The sequence below is a fragment of the Humulus lupulus genome, chromosome 6, assembly GCF_963169125.1.
Source record: "Humulus lupulus chromosome 6, drHumLupu1.1, whole genome shotgun sequence".
In the NCBI taxonomy this organism is placed as follows: domain Eukaryota; kingdom Viridiplantae; phylum Streptophyta; class Magnoliopsida; order Rosales; family Cannabaceae; genus Humulus; species Humulus lupulus.
The window spans coordinates 181,937,728-181,958,845 of NC_084798.1; the positions used below are offsets into that span (position 1 = coordinate 181,937,728).

Sequence of the window (21,118 nt, forward strand, 5' to 3'; positions counted from 1 at the left end):
ATTAATCACGCCTTTATATTATAAAGATTAAAAAAAAAATACTTCTTTTATTTACTTCAGCTGAAAACGACATTTTCTTTATTTGGTTTAGCATAGCTAAATTCTTTAACTGTGGAAAACAACAAAATAAAACATAAATTCAACGAGGAAAAATAGAAGACTAAAATAATAATTAAGGAAAGGAGAGGGTACGTGAGCTGAAGGTCATATAAGTACAAGGAGGATTTTGTAAATTTCAAATATTCAAAATGATTTGTCTAGGTTAAATAAGAGATATTTTTGTTTGTACTAATTGCAATACTTTGGTTTATGTAAATGTGTAATGTAGTTCGTACCCACTAACACCACCGAGTGCCTATTAACAAAATTTGAGCAATACGAATCCCTAGTCATAATTTCAACCTGAACTTTCTTCTTCCTAATGACTAAACAAGTGTTTATTCCCAAGAGTAAAGTTGCAGAGGCTACAATTTACACACATACACATACACATACCAGGGTATATACCAAAGAGTTGGGTTAAGGCAGATGAGATGAGATGGTACAAACTTGCAACTATAGACTACTATGATGAAATGAATTTCAACAAACAATACTTATAAATAAAGTATACTAAGTTGGTTTCCTCGACATAAACGCCACAGTATCTAAATCAATGCCATTAATAGTAGAAGATTTTGGAAGTAAACATGATTCAATTATTTATTTAACACTAGTTTTATGTAAAAGCTGATTCTTTGCAGCACAGAGGAAAAGAAAAAAAAAACACTTTACAAGAATATGGCAATTTATAAAAGTACCAGATCGTTTAGTCAAAGTCATCAACATTAAGCCAGTCACTTGACTCCTCACCTTCTGAATCTTTCTCCCTTGATTGGGTGGACTTTTTTCTAGCCTCTGGACTTTCACTTAGCTGAACCCAATCATTAGATTCATTAGGCGAAGAACTTCTGACGTGCTGAGCTTGCCTACTGTTTGATAACCTACGAGAAACTTCACTATCATCATCCTCTAGATCACTGAATGAGATATCATCTTCAGTTTCAAACTTTAAAGAGGCAGTATCTGCTGCTGAATTGCTTGAGTGGACAATTTCCTTGTCCTCTGGCTGTTCTTTATCCAAAACTTCAAACTTTTCATTGACTTTTGAAGATGGATTATCCTTCCCTTCTTTTTCGCTAACTTGTGTACTATCTTGAGATGCATTCAGAACCTCAGAGGTCTCTGCTTGTGCTTCCCTGTTCTTTTGAAGCTTCTGCAGCAGTACATCTCTTGCTTCAACAATCTGCAAAGAAACAGTACATTTTTTTACTAAACGAAAAACAAAATCACGAATCCATAAAGCTGCATATAGAATTTATTTACTTGTCACTCAGATGCCCTCCAGTGACAAGTAAATAAGTTCTATACAAAAAACAAAAAAAAAGACATTCTTTATTTCACTTGTTAAAGGATGCCAGAAAATGAAAGCCATAACATTTACTGATAAAAGGCCCTCTGGACTTGTTGGTCAAACCTAGAGCAGGAAAGCTCAACGCCTTAAAAATTTAAGAAGAAAGGATACATGTCTGACATGAAGTTCTAAAGTTGCAAACCCAAAGAGCAAACACAATTGATATGTGGAGATGAACGCATATAATGGGCATGAAAAAGATTGAAAGGCATCAAAAGTATTTATAGACCAGCTACCAGAGGACCTACACATTGATAAAAAGTACATATGAAGCAAAATCTCTCACCTTGGGAGTGGAAAGAAGCTCAAAATCATGTCCACTTAGTCTGGGAACCAACAATATAAAATAGACCATCCAAAAGATTTCTTGGCTCATCGAGCGGCAAAGCCTTAGCCTAAGTGTAGCAAATTCAGGAATATATCGTTCAATTGTTGAGGCATGTTCTCTCTGTGCTTCAGACATGCTGAACTCTGCATCAAAAGGACAAAAATATAAGAAAAACTAAAAACTGTTGTTATACCATTCTTATTAGTGCCAATTACTTCTGTGAAAAGATAAATCTGCGAGAAAAAGTCAGCTACACGAGTTTGAATATCTTTCATCATCTTGTGTTTAAAACTCTAGCCCAACTTTCTTTTAAGGCAAAAAGGGAGAGGATAAATGAAACAACACAGCAGCTGTTACAGAAAACTTTAAGATAACAAAGAGCAGTTAGATTCAGATGCAGAAAATTTGCATTATTTTACTGCTTGAATTGCAAAGCTCCTTAATTGTCCATCATTTTGAAAAGCAATAAATTTAATATTTATGTTCAGACATTAAAACCATATGAATAATTCCTCCCATTGATTTCACATGTAAAAACTCATAGAAAACAATAGCAAACACCTCTTGAATTATTACTTTTATGATTATGCATTACCTTCTTCCTTTTTTTCGTCTTTGCATGCTATCATTTGCTATAGGTTTTTGCTCCTGAAATGTCAGTGAGCAAGAACCAAGAACAAAACCAAGAGATGATTCGGTGAATGAGATAAAACTCAAACTGAATGCATATAAATGACAGATTCAAACCCACAAAAGAGATAAGAAATCTCATAGAACGAATTATAAAACCAACACATCATAAGTTAGAAACTCTCTCTCAGTACATATGTGTGTGTAGAGCAATGACAATAATAATAAATGCTCAAAGAACTGAAAACAATTACATTAGTATTAGTATACCACTTCACCAGGCCACAAAACTATCTTCTTCCATCTAAGCTCCCAATTCCCAAATTCAGTTACCTCATTCTGTCTACTAGTAACCCAATTAATGCTATGCCCAAAAAATATATATTTATTAAAAAAAGGGGGGTCAAAAAACAGAACAAAGAGTCAAAGACAATTCTTTAAAGCTTTTACTTCCACAGGTACCAAAATCAACCAGCATTGCACTTAATATAAATGGAAAAATCAAAACAAACAATGGCGTTTCAAGTTGAGTTAGTGTTATAACATAATTAAGTAATGGGTATTATTACCATGATCGAGTTGTAGAGGAAAATCGTTCCAACATTCGGGTCGCTTCGATATCTCAGTCACGAACTGAAGAACTTCGTCCGTAATCCCAGGCACACCACCACCATATTCATCATCATCTTCTTCTTCTTCTACATCATCATCTTCTAATTCTGCTTTATCCTGAAACTGCAACAAGGTCGAAGCCAACCTAGAAATCCCACTGACCGCTCTGTTACTATTACTAGACAGAAGATTAAGGCCACTCTTGAAGCTCCCGCCGATCTCCGCCAGATCGCTCCGTATCCCGGCCAAATCCAGTGACTCATTCTCCGATTCTGGCGAATCCTCGGCAGCGGTGGTTGGCTGTGAAGGAGAAGGAGGAGGAGGAGCAAGAAAGGCCGCCACACCGCGGAGTTGCCGGCCGATGCTTTGGCCGATCACCGACAAGTCCTCCTTTACGCCGGCAGGATTCTCCGCCGACGGAGGTGACGTGGTCTCTCGCGGATCGTCTGATCGGAGAGTTTTGATGAGCCAAGACATTGGGCTAATTTCTCGGCTCCTTTTTTTTTCTTCCAATACTTTTTGTTTTGTTTTTATTTCTGGATTTGTAAATCAAAGAACTTTATGGAAGATATGATGAGTGGAATTTATCAATTTGGGTTTTTTTTTCTTTTTTAAAATCACTAAACATGTGGAAGAGTTATAAACACTTTTGTTTTGTGTCTAATCTGATTTTATTTTAAAATTTAATTAAAAATAAATAAATGTTTCATTGTTTCTAATTCTAATTATGCCTTTGGGTTCGGGTTTCTTTTATTTCTTTGCATTGCTTTTTGACGGTGGTGGTGTTGTCGTTGTGGTTGTTTTGATTGTGATTTTTTTTAATTATGGAATGTGATATTTTGTTCTACCTTTTTATTCTAAATATATTTAATGCGGATTTGTGACTGCCACGTCAGCAATTTCTACATTTTTCTTATTTGTTTTGAGTTAATTTGAATGTTTCCCATATAGACCCACTAACAAAGATTCCATTAAACTATTCTTTTTGGTTCTACATTAAACTAATTTTTATCATGATAATAATAGGGATTTGTTAATTTTATCAAATGATTTCTCCTTCATAATCTATTTGTTTATTCTTCCTTTACATGTAAAATTGTAAGAGGAATAATAAACCGTTAGAAAGTTCTAATCTCATTGATATAATTGATTTTTTAATGACTTAATTTTATTCATTTGAAAAAAGACACTTACAAACAAAACATTACAATCATCTTTTAATGTCCTCCTTCGGGCAAGACTTTTTATTTTTTGTCAGGCAAGACTTTTTATTTTAATCTTGCTAATAAATAATAAATAATGGATGACTTTTTTTTTAATTTATTAATTAATTAGAAAGTTTGCAATCTTATGCATTATCAAGTTTCCAGTTTGGTACAGTTGTAACTTTTAGAATAGTAACTTAACAAACTACTTTATTGTAAACTAGTACTCTAATTTTAACTTAAAATTAATGAGATATTTTAGTTCTGGTAAGGATAGTTCACCAACAATTTTAATTGAACTCCACATCAATATTGAAGACCCCAAAGATAATTCCAATCAAACTTTGGAAGTAAATTGATATGTAGACTGAAATTGACAATGACAACTAATGATAATTAAGAAAAATAATAAAGCAAAATATTGTCCAAAATGGAAAACTTATTAATAAAACTAGTTGTATTATATATAAACTGGACAATTCAAACTTTAACATCTCATTACATAAATGTGTATCAAAACAATCACGTAGTACAAATATTTTTCTATCAATTATATGAAGCCTTATAATAAAAAATAATAATATAATAAAAACACCAAGAAAGAGGGAGGAAAACTAAAGAAAAACAGAAGAAAAGTAATAATAAGGTCCCCTGCTTATAAGAACAACAAGAATAAAGCAGGGTCTGGTCTAAAAAAAATTTGTTTAGTCTCAAAAACATCATTACCAACCTCAAATGTAACTATAAAATAATTGCTAGTCCTCCCTCTATGGTTATTTATTTAAAAAGAATCTTGATCCTACCTAACAACTGCACATACACAAGATATGGTACACATCTCTCCTCTTCCAATATCCCAATTTTGAATAATCTGCCCATCGAAACGTTCCTCGAAGAAACCCTCTAGATAAGGCCTGTATACGGATTGTAAGCTTGAACAGGCATACCTGTGCCGTAGGGATGGACAGTGGCTGCTCCATAAGGATTTCCGAAAGGGTTTGCAGATTGTTGTGGTTGTGGACCCATCATCATCATTTGCTGCTGCTGCTGCAGCATGAAAGCCTGCTGCTGGTTGGCCATGGTGGCCATTTGCACGTTATGTGGTGCAGCCACTGCACTAGAAGCGAAAAATGGATCGTGTACTGGCTGTTGCAACATGGGAGCAGCTGCTGGAGCAGGTTCCCAAGGGTTGTAGCTTACATTCTGGTTGTTTCTTCTGATTGCATCGTCGTAAAGACTGTCTAGTGTAAGCAAGTCGAAACCTCCCGCCTTAATACAATAAAGAAAATATGAATGCAGCATCAGCAATGCGTCAGTGTAACTTAGCAAGGCTCACAAGTTGAAATCCAGTACTGTTCTTTATATGCGGGCCTATTGCGTAGTGTTTATAACAAGTTACAACTCAACAGAAAGAAATGTTCGAATAGGTACCAGTTTGCTAGCAGCTGTGGCAGTTTCATTGGAGCTTGGAGCCGTAACAAGTGCCAATTCCCAGCCTGAAGCTCCGTTTGCATAAGTTGGAGCAGTTGACGGTTGTTGATCAGCTGCGATATTATCACAAGGTCTTTAGTTTTACAAAATTCATTAAAAACAATTATAAAACATCCTTTTGTGAACTAGAGCAAGTTCACGTTTACTAGAAAAGGACTGAAATTATCAACAAATGAGCATTAAGTTATACACAGATAACGAAAATAAATATGTATAGATATATATATAGGAGAATTCTCCTATAGGGGCTTCACTTTAAGCCCTACTGGTAGGGCTCTCAGTGTTTACAACCCGTGAACAGTTTTCGGCGCGATTTTTTTTATGACCGTGTATATTGTAGCTATTTAAAGTATCATGCAAATTTTCAGAAAATTCCGAATAGTTTACTGTACCGAAAATTAGGTTCAAACATGTTGTTGCACGCGTGACTAATTTTTTTTATGCGTATGAAAAACATGTTTGAACCTAGTTTTCGGTACTGTAAACTATTCGGAATTTTCTGAAAATTTGCTAGATGCTCTAAACAACTACAATATACACAGTCATAACAAAATTTCGCACCGAAAGCTGTTCACGGGTCGAGAAACACTGAAAGTCCTACCGGTAGTGCTTAAAGTGAAGCCCCTGTAGAAGAATTGTCCTATCTATCTATCTATCTATATATATATATATATATATATATTGAAAGATAAAAAAGAAATAGTTAAGAATACTTACTGACTGGTACAATGGCTAAAGCCATAGCATTTTTCTCATCTAATTCCTTAATATCTGGTACTGGGTCATTCAGTCCCTAGTAACAAAAAAAAAATATTTAAGCACCCTTAAAAGTGACTTTAACAAATTGCAAAGTTCTTGATATAGAATAAAACAAGTAGAAGTGACAAACAAACAATTGATTTTACCAGCAGATCTGGTGGCTCAGCTACAGGAGCTTCCACTTTTTCTGGTTCTGATGGAGGTGGAGGTGGAGGTGGAGGTGGTGATGGTGATGGTGATGGTGATGGTGATCGTGCCACCTCTACCTCTGGCTTCTTGTCCTCTATTGCCAACACCTTGGGGGCAGCAATATCCTGCTTGGTTAAATATAAAAGTCAAGGGATGCTTTTTCAATTGTTGAATTATAAACTTAAATGAACATTAAGCATAACAGAAGATAAAAAAAACAGAACAAAATGCTTAATGCGCTTCAAAAGCTCCCTAACCCATAAAATCATAAATAAGATTATTAGAAATGTTCAAGGGTCTCAATTAGTGTACTTTGTACCACGAAAGAAATTAATTCAAAAAGTCAGTATGACAGTAACAGTATGTAATAGAAAACAATCGATGATACTTCTACTGATATTAATGGTTCACATTTGAATAAATCCATGGGAAATGCTAATACTATAAACTAACTATAAAATTATGGAAAGATTTAACTTTTCTAATACTGTTGTTAAATACTAGAAATACACTTTATTGTGGTGATATTTGTGGAAAGCATCAGTAGCATAGCATCCATACAAAATTAAGCTAAATCTAGTTCACTTCAATGGCATTCATTAATTCGAATAGGACTCAGTCATAGCTACTGGTTTCTTGGTTAGATGATAAAGGCATCTTTGCAGTTAGTTTTCAAAGTAATATTTGTCAGTGATAATGCAAAACTAAAGTGCTCCGCTAAAAAATTAAAATTTCTATTGAAGAATCTGGATAAACCAAGCAACAGGTAAGTCTACCACCCCAGATATTCCCTAGTATATAGAAGAAGAAAAATTATGGGAAAGATTTTGCTCATAATTTGTAAATATTTATTTTCCATTTCCTGATTAGTAGACCCACAATGCTTTAGTGTTTCTTGCTTGTATGTTTTATTTCCTTCAATGATTGTATAAAATCTGGGTATGTGTTGTTGCAAGTTTTAATAATACTCAATGGCAAAAATAGCAGTATGCTCCTTTGGTGTCACACCTGATCCTTGCGAACTGTAGAAAACCGGGGAGCTTCTCCAACATACTCTTCCATGGCTTGTAAAAATGATGCTGGGGGCTACATTATCAAGAAAATACTAGCTCAATAAACTTGCTTTCAAAGAATTAAAAAGACTATATAGAGAAATACCATCCATGAAGAAATCACAAGTCAGACAACGAACCTGCTCAATCTTGATGAACTTTTCTCCTCGTCCAATATCAAGACTTTTACATATCTCATAAAACTCTGAGAGTCTCTCCGCCTGAAATTGCATACATTAATACATGTGGATATGATACTTCTTTTTTCGTGAACCAACAGTCAGATAAAGACTCAACACTAGACAAATATTCCCAAAGAACTACCTGCTGGCCAGCCTTCCTATATATATCCAGAGCCTTCACAGCATTGTGGCGTTCCATCTCAAAAAACTGTCAGAAATACATTATAACATGTGAGCTTTTTAGTATTTAAGCTTCTTATCCTAAAAAGAGAATGCCATGTCTCCTACCTTGTCAACCAAATTTACTGTACCATCACTAATAGCTTGATAAATCTTGACACTTTCTGAGGCAACCTATTTATCACAGTAGAAGAAAACCATAAGACAATAGATTGACAATGTCCAAACAATATATCATGGGAGAAACATGCCAAAAAAAGGCATAGATAAGAGAACTGTTACAAGTGTCGCCTACCATTGAAAGTGCTAACTGAATCACAAAATTATGGACTGCTGCTCCTTGTGGCTATAGAAAAATGAAACAGCAGATAATAATAATCAGTAACTTACATTCAGGAGCTTAAGCTTTGTCATTATTTTATGTGAATTGGCATGTGCTGGCACCAATTATTTGACTTCTGAAAATAAAACTTACCTGACAACCAAGAACACGAAAAAGAAGCTGTTGGAGAGCAGGCAATTGCTCAAGCAACTCAACAGTATCCAACTCCTTGGTTCTCTGCACCAAAAGATACTATGAAGTATCTACAAAATCTAATTTCTTGAAAATAATAAACAAGAAAGAGAAACCTAGTTAACTTCTAACAGCATCCTATGAGTTGAAAATTCTTTTTAATAAGTTCTGAGTTGAAAATCATTTTTAATAAAATGTGATGCAAGGAAATAAAGCTAAGTCTAAGGAGAAGCATCAAAGGAAAATCCAGTCTTCTTACTGGACGATCTGTCTCGATATCATATTTCAGAACACGAAAGCATTCAAGCCTCTCCTCCAAGAATAAGGCATATGTACGGACCCAAGCAGAGTAATCCCATGCTGGCACCATATATTAAAGTAATTTTGTAAGAATTCTGGCTTTCTCATAGAAAAGCTCTTTTAGCAAATACATGGTGTTCAGGAAGAATCGATACCATTTGGGCTAGAATCATCTTTGAAATGAGCTAAGTTAAGCATGTGACTTCTGCTTCTGCCATAATTAATTAGCTCTTCATGAAATGTAGGGTCTACTTCCCTCAGAGCACGGTGAATAACAACTAGAGTTTTCAAAGCAACCTACATTCCAAACATCAAATAGTTAAACCAACTTTCATTTTTTCTAAACATGCAGAACAATATGGTAAGCATTGAAGCTAGTGTCCAAAACCAAAAAAGGTTTCACTGATCTTAAATGCTCGATAACCTTCTTAGAGAACATGAAGATAGGAACCCTACCCACATAACCCATTACAAACACAAAATGATAACAGCACAATGTCGTACCGCCCAATTATGTGTTTTTGATAACCTTCTGGCAAGAGCATGGATACAGTATGCAACATCAGCTCGGGGTCTGGTAGCTGAAATGGCAGCGAAAATAGCTGCAAAGCAAAAGAGGAATAAACTGCATCAGGTCTTGGATTCCCATCTACCAACTACTTACTCTAAAAGACACATAAGAAACAACAATCCATCTCAATGAGATAGAGAGAGGGAGAGAGAGATCCACCTCTGATGTGCTTTTCCTTTGCAGAGCGCTCAACATGATTTGTGGCTTTGACTATAGCAATGTCCAATTCCTGCCAAAATTTATTACCCAGAGATGAAAATCCAGTATAATTTAGCTTGTAACAGCAACACATAGTACTGCAAAAAAAAAAAAAGGTTAATACCTTGTAATCACTATTGACTTTTGCCAATGAAACTGTAGTGGTGTCCTTAATCGCTCCAAGTGCTTTCCTCAAACTCTTCTGAGTACCACCGCCTGACATCCTCCCTTCTCTCCCTCAATAACAAAATCCTATAAAAAACACCAAATTGTGAACATTTTGAACTCAAAATCAAATTTCAATAACAACAAGCTCAAACTCAAATCAAAATTTAATAAAAAGTTACAGAATTCTATGTTCCTAGTTGATAATTCAGATCTGATCAATAACATTTCATCACTAACCAAACACAGTTCAAAAAGAAAAAGAAAAGCAAAGCTCTAATCAAGACTGAAGAGTTGACTCAAATCATCACCAAAATATATATATACATGTACATATCAAATCCCCTAAACACCACAAAAGTTACCAACGAAACGCCACAAGTCAGGACCAAAAAATAAAAGTTCAAGTTTCACCAAAAACGAATGGCTTTGACATAAAGCGGAAACAAAAATCGAAAATCAGTAACCAAACGAAACAACAGTAACATTAGCTAGACAATCAAACGAAGATTAAGATCTAAACAACTAAACAAATCTTAATCACCTGAACCGCAAAAAAGAATAGGATAACAGAAGCAAAATAGCAGAAGCATATACAGATCAAAGAGCTCGATTCACCTGAACCCAAATCGAAGAGAGAGAGAGGCGAGGAGAGGAGAGAGAGAGAGAGAAAAAAAAAAAGTAAAAGCTGGCTCTGGTTAGCTGGGGGTCGAGACCAGAGAAAAGTCGACCAGAAAATGAGCTCGGTTTGGTTTCGTTGGGTCGTCGGCGTCTAAGACAATTATTTTTATTTTCAAATTTAATTATTTATTTATTCATTTATTTTTTTAATTAAATAAAAATTTTGTTTAGAATTTTTAATTTTATAATTATAATAACTTTGTAATATTCTCTTTCCTATTTTATCTCTGTCAGAACATATACGGCTTGTAAGAATTTGTACTACTGCAACTTTACTGTTAAATTGGGACGTGATCATCTGTAGTTGCATTCTTTTCAGTTTTATTACATCTGCTTTCCTTCTATTGCCACGTTTCAGTACAGAAATATACGAAAATTACTAGCCATTCAATACATATGAAAATAACAAATACAAATGTTTATATATGATTGCTCCTTAAAAATGGGTGTTAATGACCGATAAATGAAACTAAATTATAAAAGGGTCTAATTGGAGGTGAAAAAGATATAAATATTGAGCTCAAAGCAAAAGGTTTAATATGAATTTTGAGGCACTTTGAATGATTCCAAAGATTGCCCCAATGGATACTTTGCTTAATAAGTAATTTTTTTATAGCTTAATAAGTACATTTAAAATATCACTTTTGTAATAAATACTGTTTCATAATAAGAAAAGAAAAAAAGAATTGGTTAGATTTGGAAAGTATAACTTCCTAATTTTGTATAAATAATTTATATATTTTTTAAGGTTTATTTATTTATTTCTATGTACGAAAAATAGTGTTTAATACAAGCCAAACTACCCTCAAAGAAAAAAGACACTGTAATTAAAATACAATAAATGATTATGTAGGGACAGGTCTGCCATGTCAAATGTCAATGTAATTAAATTCGATCGAAATTTTCGATGTATTTATATTTGCCACCCAATTGATTATTTAGTATATTTCCATATGTAATTTTTTATTTTATCAAACTTCTTTCATATTCACCCTCCAAAAAATAATGCCTTTATGTGACTACTTATCAATCAAATATACTATCAATTAGTCTTTAACAATCATCTTAAATTTTTTAGCAAAACAAAAGGAAGTTGTCTAAGGAAAAACATTAAAAATTGTTTTAATGAAATACATCATTATAATTAAGTGAATGATATTACAGGCATAAAATTATATGTGTATAAAATTTAAACATGGTAGGTTTCTATTTTAAATATATTCATATCACATATATTAATATAATATTTATTTTTAAAATGTATTTGCTTAGTTTTTATTTAGAAATGTATTAATTATTTTTATTATATTTTTCTAGTTGTCATGTAGATTTTAAATAAATAAACAATATCATATATATTATAAAAAAACAACAAAAACACATTCAAAATAAGTTAAAGTAAAACATTATCTGTAGTTTATAAGAAAATAACAAAATCGTTAAACCAAGAATCTTGTATATACACGCGTTTTATATAAAAAAAAAAATGATGTATTCTAGTTTTAAAATTAAATATTTTTTTAGAACTTTTTTTTAGAAAAAAATACCTATGAATTTGAATATAATAAAATATTAAAAAAATTCTAAATTAAAACTATGAATTTACTAACCCCTATACCTATCCTGTGATGGTTGTTCTATAAATACCAAGACCTGGGATAGGAAAGAGATGGGGTTTTTCTCTGTGTAATGCAAATACTCTGTCAAAATATAGAGAGATATACAGTAATAATATCGACTCGTGGACTAGGGGGATTTTAGCCTCCGAACCACGTAAAAAATGAACGAGTGCTCTTACTATATCATTCTAAGCATCCTTAAGAGTCATTATTCTTTTTACGGTTTGTCCTTAAGCACTACTTTATTCTAACTAATTACGTAATATATTGTTGGCGAAAAACCGCGTCAACAGTATATTTATGTCTAGTTTCACTATTACATATAGATATTTGGATAAGCAAAATACATTAAATGACAAAATAAATAATTAATAAAAGAAATAAAGAAAAAATATATTTAAGCACATATATACTTTAATATGAAATTTTAAAATATGTAATAAAATAATTATTATGGCTCCTTTATTACTTTTTATTTATTTTTTAAATTTATTTACCTTATTTAGATAACTTTGAAACTAACATTATTAGAAAACATTAAAAAAAAAATATTAAATATAACGGAAACAGAACAATTTCCGTTAAACTCACATTTATAATATATAAAAATGTATTATATATTTTTTTGGGATATTGAATGCATAAATACATAAGTTAAGGCTTCAGTTGCACTTAAATACCTAACTTATTTTTTTACGGCATAAATACCTAACGTTTATTTTTTGTTGCAACCGTTACTTTTTTCCGTTAACAGTCAAATATCAAACTTTTTAATTAGGATATTGGCGGCATAAATATATAAGTTTATGTAATTGTTGCACTTGAATACCTAACTTTTAATATTTGTAGCATAAATAATAAATATTTTATTTTTTAAATGGGATATTTGCGGCAATAATGCCTATGTAGTTCAGTTTATTGCACTTAAATGCTTATGTAAAAAATTTGGCGGCAATAATGCCTACCGTTACGATTTTAGAGCAGACGTTGGTCCCTGGGCCATTAGGAGTATATTTGATACACGTGTCACGACCCGATTGGGTTAAATTATTAAAATTTAAAAACAAAACTCTATTTATTATTCAGGTTTCTAATTTGAAAAAAAAAAAACTAACCTTCATTAATTAATTTAACAAGAAAAACCGATTATCTAAAACAGAGACCCAAAATCTAAAACAAAAAAAACTCAAAACTCCATACCCAGAAAAATCATCTTTCCCCCCACGATCGAAGAGACGACGACAACCGGAACCGGAGGAGACGACGATGACACTATTGCAATACAATGCCGACCATTCGACAACCGGGGGAACAACCACCCGACTACGGTGAGTTCTTTTCTGTTGATTGGGTTTCATTTCTCAAAGTCTTCATGCAGTTATTTTTGGGGGAGAATGATAATGATGCTCTATATAGAGCAGTTTGGGCGGGGAAGGGTGTCGATTTAAAAAAAAATTGGGGGTGAGAATATTGTTGATTTATGGTAGGTGGTATTATTAAATTTGGGTAAAAATGTTGTTGGGAAGCATGTGCATACAATTGACAGAGTGAGGTCCATTGAAATATATACTTTGTTTATTGAAAGGAATCTTTGTTGTTGTGGTCCATGGTTCAATCGTGTGGTACACTATGTTGCTCTTCAAGTGTGTGAACTATATTGTGTTTCGGTTTGTGTGTGTGTGAAGTGTTGACATTGCATTTTTTATTTCTATTGATAGGTGGTCATACTAACATCTTTACTATTGCAATACACCATGGGGGAAGCTGGTTTACTCCATTCGACAATAGAAGATATGAGGGAGGTAAAGTTGATTATGTTGATTGGGTGGATACTGATTACTTCACTAGGATGGAATTGGATGGAATGGCCTTGGACTTAAGACATAAACTTCCAGTGGGTTTTATGTACAAACCAATAGAAATGTGCTTAATATGGGCTTCATGGTGGTAGGGGATAAGGAGATCCTAAGAATTGTAGAGGATATTGAGAGGAATCGGGCTACAAAGATTGACATATTTCTTGTTTTTCCTGAAACAGTTCTACCTTTAGATTGGAAGGAAGATTCAGAATCTGTTAAACATGTCCCTGCTAACATTTTACCTCCTCTGAAAAGATGTATTATAGAGGAATTACCAGATGATTGTGATGTCCCTACAGATGTTGTTGGTATCCCTATTGATGCAACCATTGATGGGGAACAAGAAGAGTTTGATGCTGATCAATATTCTGAGGAATTTCATGATGCTGCCTTTGATGAACCTGATAAAGAGGAATATGAAGAAGAGTTTGACTACATGGATGATGAAAGTGATATGGAAGACCGAATACCAAAGGTGGTTGTGCTTTCAGATTCAGAGGATGATATTGGTGATGTGAGGGAGGATACAGTTGAGGAGAACCAAGACCTGGTTCAAAGTGACAGAAATAAGAAAGGAAAGCAAGCTGATGTGAGGGAAAATACATCTGAGGATAGCCAAGACAAAGTTCAAGCTGATGTGAGGGAAAATACAGCTGAGAAGAGCCAAGACAAAGTTCAGCGTGACAGAAAAGGGAAAGGAAAGCAAAGTGATGAAGATTTCATATTGGAGGAGGAAGAGTTTGAGCAAGATGTTGAAGCTGAGATAGAGATGGGTACACAGTCTGACCCTAGGAAGTGGTGGCCATCAGTTTCAGATTTTTGTACTCAAAATCTTGATGATGGAGACTCAGATGGTATATGTTCTGAGGAGGAGTTACACGAATTGAAGTCAGATGATGAGTTTGATGCTGGTAAAAATTCCAAAGAATTCAACCCGAAAACCAAAATGCAAAACTTCCAATTTGTTCTTGGCATGGAATTTGCCACTGTTACAATTTTAAGGAATGAAATAAGGGAGTACTTTATTGAAGGTGATCGAGAATATGTATTTATTGCCAATGATTCAAATAGAGTTAGAGTTAAGTGCAAGGGTGCAAACTGTGAGTGGATGTTGTTTGCTTCAATATTTAACAAGATAGATGGCAAAACAATGAGGGTCAAAACACTTGTTGACAAGCATAGTTGTGGCATTGTTTTGGACAATAAAAAGCTGACCTCAACTTGGCTTGCAAAGCACTTTTTGGAGCAATTTAGGCTAAATCCGAGTATGGAATACAATGTATTTAGGGAGATAACTGCAAAGACCAAGTACTCACGTGTGTCTAGCTGGACATTTTACAGGGCCAAGACAAAAGCAAGGAAGATGTTGGATGGGTATGTCAAGGAACAATACGCCATTCTTGATGACTACTGTAAAAGGTTGTTGGCTACCAATCTTGGCTCTACTGTGAAGTTGAAAACTGATTTGGTTAATGGGAGAAGGCAATTTCAGCGTATTTATATTTGTCTTAAGGCATGTAGAGATGGCTGGTTGGAGGGTTGTAGACCTCTAATTGGTCTTGATGGCTGCTTTTTAAAAGGATATTGTAAGGGCATTTTATTGGCTGCAGTAGGCATTGACGGTAATACTCCATGTTTCCCATTGCCTACTGTGTTGCTGAAAAGGAAAACACTGAGGTTTGGACTTGGTTCTTGGAGCTATTGAAGGCTGATATTGGGAGTTTGAGTCCCACCAAAGTGACAATGATGAGTGATCGTCAAAAAGGATTAGAAAATGCAGTGGGAGCCATCTTTAGTGGGTGTGAGGTGAGGTTTTGTGTTAGACATCTTCATGCTAACTTTAAAAAGGAATATCCTGGACTTTTACTTAAGCAACTTTTGTGGGCAGCAGCTAATACTACAACACAAGCTGAGTTTGCTCGAGCAATGCAAGAAGTCAAGAATGTCTCGGATGGTGCTTACAATTGGCTGGCAGGGAATGTAACGCCCCAACTCCTGGGACCGTTACGGTGTGCCTTATAAACAGTGCTAAACTCGCTAATCGAGTCGTTTGGCCAAAATCGTGAACTAAGTATGATTAGCGGTTTAGGGATTAAACATTTTGGTTAAGATGTAACGTTTCACTAGAACGTTTAATATATATACTTTGGGATCCCGAAAATATAATTTCAGAGTCTATTACAGAAAAAATATTTACAACAGGCCGTTCTAAGCGGCAAAACAGGGCTCAACCCTAGTTCCACTTTAAACCTCAGTCGTGGTGGACGAGCAGCTGCATATGTACACATCATCACCTAAGCTCTTCAACTCAAGGATGGTCCAGCTTCCTCTTGCCTTTAACTGCACCACATAGCACCCGTGAGCCAAAGCCCAGCAAGAAAACACAATAAAGCATGATATAATATCAACAACGATCATAATAACCATTCAGGACTATCAGTCCAAGCAAATAGGTGACAATAGCCAAAAGTCACAATAATGAGCATCGCTCCTTCTAGCCATGTGACGATAGGGTCACCAGGGCTTAACTGATAAGTGATCCTTTCTTAAGTTTGATTAGGACAGGTGCAAGGTGATTAGTCACCAACATAACCTTCCTCACGACTCTAGAGTCGAAACTTTGGACAACATCCCTTAGCCATGTGACAAACGGTCACCGGGGTCATATACCTTGGCTATAGTCATCTGGTCGTAGACCAGGCAAGCGCTCATAAGTTCTTCGACCTTAGGGTCGGTCCCGCATTAATGCCATGGAGCTATTCAATACGTGATCGTCGACCTTAGGGTCGGGCTGGCATTAGTGCCTTAGAGCCACTCAATGCACGATTCTCGACTTTAGAGTCGGTCCAGCATTAATGCCATGGGGCCATTCAATGCATGATTCATCAACCTTAGGGTCGGTCTAGCATTAATGCCATAGAGCCATTCAATGCGTGATTCTCGACTTTAGAGTCGGTCCCTGACTAGTCAGTGTCATACACAAGTAAGCCATGCCGCCAGTCATATATCACATGTTCAATATCCATAAACAAGGTATTCAGCATGCTTACTAACAGGTATTAGTACAATTAGAACCATGCATAAACACAGAGGCTCAAGCTCTGGACGATATCATACTCAGTATACAAAGCATGTCCTAGTCACATGTTTCTCATGCATCATATGCAATATATCCAGCAATCCAACATGCATCAATAACAGCCATGCATGTCACACTTAATAATCAACCAACATGCATCAAGGATAGCCATGCATGTCATACTCAATAATCAACCAACATGCATCATAATAGCCATGCATGTCATATTCAATAATCAACCAACATGCATCAATAATAGCCATGCATGTCACATATACACAGGGTGCAGTTTTCTTACCTCAAAGTCGAGCTAGAATGATTTAAAGAACGACCCTTGAGAACTATCAACCTTTAGTCCTTTAGCGGTCACCTAGTCATAACCAAATATAAGATACCATCAATAAAAATTGTCAACATAAGTTCCCAAACCAATATCTAGCCTCCGGGACATCAATCCCCACTTAACCGGGTACTAGGTTCAACCCCGAGGCCTATGGTAAGCATCCCTAGGCTAAAAACACAATTTTGGTCAAATCTGCCCTGATGGGCCGCGGCTCACCACAGCCATGCCGCGGCTCATCCCCCTGATAGAGGCATTTCTGCCTCAAAAGACACCTTAGGCCGCGACACACAAAAGCCAGGCCGCGGCTCATTACCCAGGTCAGCCAAAAATCAGCAACGCACCAACTCGACCTCCCCTGCATATTCCCTTAGAACCAAGCCTTCAAACTAGTTCCAAACCTTCTCCAAACACTCAATTAAATCTCTAAACATCACCCATAACTCCCCCTCATCAAAACCCAACCAAACATACACAAAAACTCCCCTTGATTCCCTCTTTCTACATCAAAAATCACAAGCTGAAAACCAAAAGGAAAACAGAGCATAACCTGAATTCAATGGCTAGAACTCACCTTAAAAACGATTTTGAATCCCCTTAAATGTCTGAATCAAGTTCCCTAGCTCCCACCTTTGATCTCCTAGCTCAATTCCTCAATTTGGGCTCTCAAAAATCAAAGAAAAGTGAAGGGAGAAGCTTGTACGGGAGAGAAAGGAAGAGAGGATGAGGATGGCTCTGTTTTATTATATTTCCACAGCCTTCTAAAACTCCCAAGGCTGATATAAATCCTTAAGGTCAAAAGACCATATTGCCCCTAGGCCAAATAAACCCCTTTAAAGACTTCCAAGGGTAAAATCGTCATTTCCCGCCTATCTCGTTAATTATAATTAACGCTCTCCAATTCCTGCTATTCTCAATATTCCCAATTACCAATAAATCATATCCCATTACCCTTTAATTCCCGGTAATGCTCTAATCATTAAATTCACCCCGAGACTCACCCCGAGCCCCGAACTTAAACCCGTTATGACTAGACCGAACACTTACATCTCATGATCGTCTCATGTCGATTAGCTCGAACCAATCCACCTTATAATGTGGCTATATTAATTAATCACAACCATGCACCCAATATATACAGTTACGTCCACAGTGGCCAAATTACCCTCATAATTAACATATGAGCCCATATGCATGCATTCACCATCATATAATAATATAATTCACGTAAACATGCATATAATCATCAAATACTATAATAAATCATTTATGGCCCTCCCGGCCTCCTAATCAAGGTCCTAAACCTTATTAGGAAATTTAAGGCATTACAAGGAAGAACCCCACAGAATGGACTAAGTCACATATTTCAGACTACCCAAAATGTGACATTTTGGTGAATAATTTGTGTGAGAGTTTCAATGCAGCCATACTTGATGCTCGCGACAAGCCAATTATAACTTTACTAGAGAAAATTAGATTTTGGTTGATGTCTCGGTTTTATAACAAAAAAGCTGAGTTGGAGAAGATGACTCAACCTGTGGGGAAGAGAATTTTGAAGATAATTTAGAAGAAAAAAGAGGTTGCAAAGCATTGTCTGGTTACTAGGTCTGACAAGTTTCAGTTTCAGGTTCAATGCAGCAATGGTAGTGCCTTGGTTGTCGATTTGGAATTCAGAACTTGTACATGTAGGAGGTTTCAACTATCTGGGCTTCCTTGTGGCCATGCAAGAGCTACTATCTGGTTCATGGGAGGTAATGTCTTTGATTATGTCCATGGATTCTATAAAAAAGAATCATTGCAAAAAGCATATGAACAGAGTGTGCATCCTATGCCTAGTCCAGATATGTGGCCTCAGACAGGACTCAACCCAATTGATCCACCACCTGAGACGAAGCTGCCTGGAAGACCTAAGAAAGCTAGGAGAAGGGAGACAGATGAACCTCCACCTGCTTTAAAGAAAGCTTGAAGAACTGGACAAGTTAAAACATGCAGCAATTGTCTGAAAACAGGCCACAGGAGAGAAACATGCAAATCTACTAAGGTGGTTGAGGTATAAACTTTATGCTTTCTTCTCAGTCCAGATAATTTTTATCATTGATTAGTTGCTTTATCATTGTTTTGTGAATTTGGAGCTAAATATTTGTTTGTTCAACCTATTTTAGAATCGTGTGGTCAAAAAGCGAGGTCATCCACCACTGCAGAACCCAATTGAATCCACACTTTTAAGGAAGGAAAGAAGACTGAAACAACATGCTAAAGGAGGAACTAGTGGTGCAACCAATGCTCAACCCGATACTGTCTGACTGGAAGGAGTTTCTTCTTTTGATTTTATTTTGAACTAGTGGTCGAATCTTGTATTTTGGTGTCTGTTATGTTGACCATTTTAGAGTCATGTATTTTGGTGTCTGTTTTTTGAGTCATGACAGGGTCATGCTGGCCATGATATTGGTCATGTACAGATCAGATACATTTGGCTTTTTAGGCCTATATTTTTGTACCTATCTCTTATGGTAATGAATGTAACTAGTTGTTGATCATATTTATTTCACAAAATACATCAACTAGAATACTGAATTCAAAATAGACCAAGATAGATTACATTGATTTGGGGTTTCATTTTGCAACAAAATTCATTACAAATCAATGCCTAGGGTGCAATAGCTTTGTCATTGTCAATACTGCACATGAAGATTACCCAAAAATAAACTAACAATACCAACAACTTCTACTTTGATTTTGTAGCCCAAATAACCACAACCAATAGAATTACAGCAAAATACATAGTATTCAAAAAGTAGTAACACTGCATTCGACCTCCATCATTTACTCTACCCCTGCTTTCAGCACAACTTTCACAGCTTTCTCTTCCAACATTTTGAAGGTTGTGAGATTGTGTCTCAAATCCATTTGAAGAACCACTGCATTGCCGATGACTTCCAATGTCAGTTGTCGTACTTAGGGATGTGATTTCAGTTTCAAGGTCACCAATTTTTCTTAGTAGTCCAGGGATGACCACCTTTGCTCGATGGCACATTGGAGGGTCTATCCATTCAAAGAAATTACACCCACCATGAATCTGAGTTGACCAAAACATACAAAATTTCTAGTGAACACCCATAGCCATTTATTCAATTAATCAGATTACAAAAACAAATGGAGATCTTACCCGATACTTGTTGCATGTTCTGAATCTTCGCCCAGAATTTTTGTTTGTCCAAGCCGTTCTTTCTACCACTGGCCTTGGTGGTCGATAATGGCAATTTTTTCCGTTCTCCATTAACCCGATGCAAAAGATGCCCTAACCCCCAATTCGAAGGAATTACAAGTTTTATTCTACTGGGTTCACGTGCTATACTGTCGGGGGTGGATCGTCTGGGTGTGGTCGGGGGGAAAGCTTCATCTTCATCGTTTTTCTGGGTATGGAGTTTTGAGTTTTTTTTGTTTTAGATTAGTTTTAGAACTTGGTTTTAGACAAACGGTTTTTTCGGTTATATTAATTAATCACGGTTAGTTTTCTTTTTTTGTTTTTAATTAAAAACCACAACCATTAATTGTTTTTGTTTTTAAATTTTAATAATTTAACCCAATCGGGTCGTGACACGTATATCAAATATACCCCTAACGGCCCAGGGACCAACGTCTGCTCTAAAATCGTAACGGTATGCATTATTGCCGCAAAAAGTTTTACATAAGCATTTAAGTGCAATAAAC

The 21,118-nt window shown here is 35.5% G+C and overlaps 3 protein-coding genes and 1 long non-coding RNA gene across 5 annotated transcripts; 1 reads left to right on the plus strand and 3 right to left on the minus strand.

Annotated features, from left to right (window-relative positions):
- Window positions 1-632: 632 nt before the first annotated feature.
- On the minus strand, window positions 633-3,955 carry LOC133782778 (uncharacterized). The gene is made up of 3 exons (XM_062222158.1): window positions 2,981-3,955; window positions 1,740-1,924; window positions 633-1,285 (listed from the first exon to the last, which is right to left on the minus strand). Exons 1-3 carry the CDS (start codon window positions 3,498-3,500, stop codon window positions 809-811), a joined length of 1,182 nt encoding a protein of 393 aa, XP_062078142.1. The 5' UTR covers window positions 3,501-3,955; the 3' UTR covers window positions 633-808.
- Window positions 3,956-4,667: 712 nt separating this feature from the next.
- LOC133782777 (putative clathrin assembly protein At5g35200) lies at window positions 4,668-10,609 on the minus strand. 2 transcript variants are annotated; one of them, XM_062222156.1, is made up of 16 exons: window positions 10,374-10,609; window positions 9,789-9,916; window positions 9,626-9,695; window positions 9,400-9,497; window positions 9,051-9,192; window positions 8,855-8,955; window positions 8,557-8,640; window positions 8,377-8,427; window positions 8,190-8,255; window positions 8,044-8,109; window positions 7,860-7,940; window positions 7,676-7,753; window positions 6,625-6,792; window positions 6,437-6,512; window positions 5,660-5,772; window positions 4,668-5,497 (listed from the first exon to the last, which is right to left on the minus strand). In XM_062222156.1, exons 2-16 carry the CDS (start codon window positions 9,885-9,887, stop codon window positions 5,132-5,134), a joined length of 1,659 nt encoding a protein of 552 aa, XP_062078140.1. In that variant the 5' UTR covers window positions 9,888-9,916; window positions 10,374-10,609; the 3' UTR covers window positions 4,668-5,131. The 2 variants fall into 2 exon arrangements, with proteins under 2 accessions (XP_062078140.1, XP_062078139.1); XM_062222155.1 differs by having other exon boundaries at window positions 10,448-10,608.
- Window positions 10,610-15,731: 5,122 nt separating this feature from the next.
- LOC133785708 (uncharacterized) lies at window positions 15,732-19,373 on the plus strand. Its single transcript, XM_062224926.1, has 2 exons — window positions 15,732-15,968; window positions 19,035-19,373. Exons 1-2 carry the CDS (start codon window positions 15,732-15,734, stop codon window positions 19,371-19,373), a joined length of 576 nt encoding a protein of 191 aa, XP_062080910.1.
- A 638-nt stretch (window positions 19,374-20,011) lies between these two features.
- LOC133784333 (uncharacterized) lies at window positions 20,012-20,607 on the minus strand. Its single transcript, XR_009871284.1, has 2 exons — window positions 20,574-20,607; window positions 20,012-20,483 (listed from the first exon to the last, which is right to left on the minus strand). It is a non-coding gene; the product is annotated as an uncharacterized LOC133784333 (long non-coding RNA).
- Window positions 20,608-21,118: the final 511 nt, after the last annotated feature.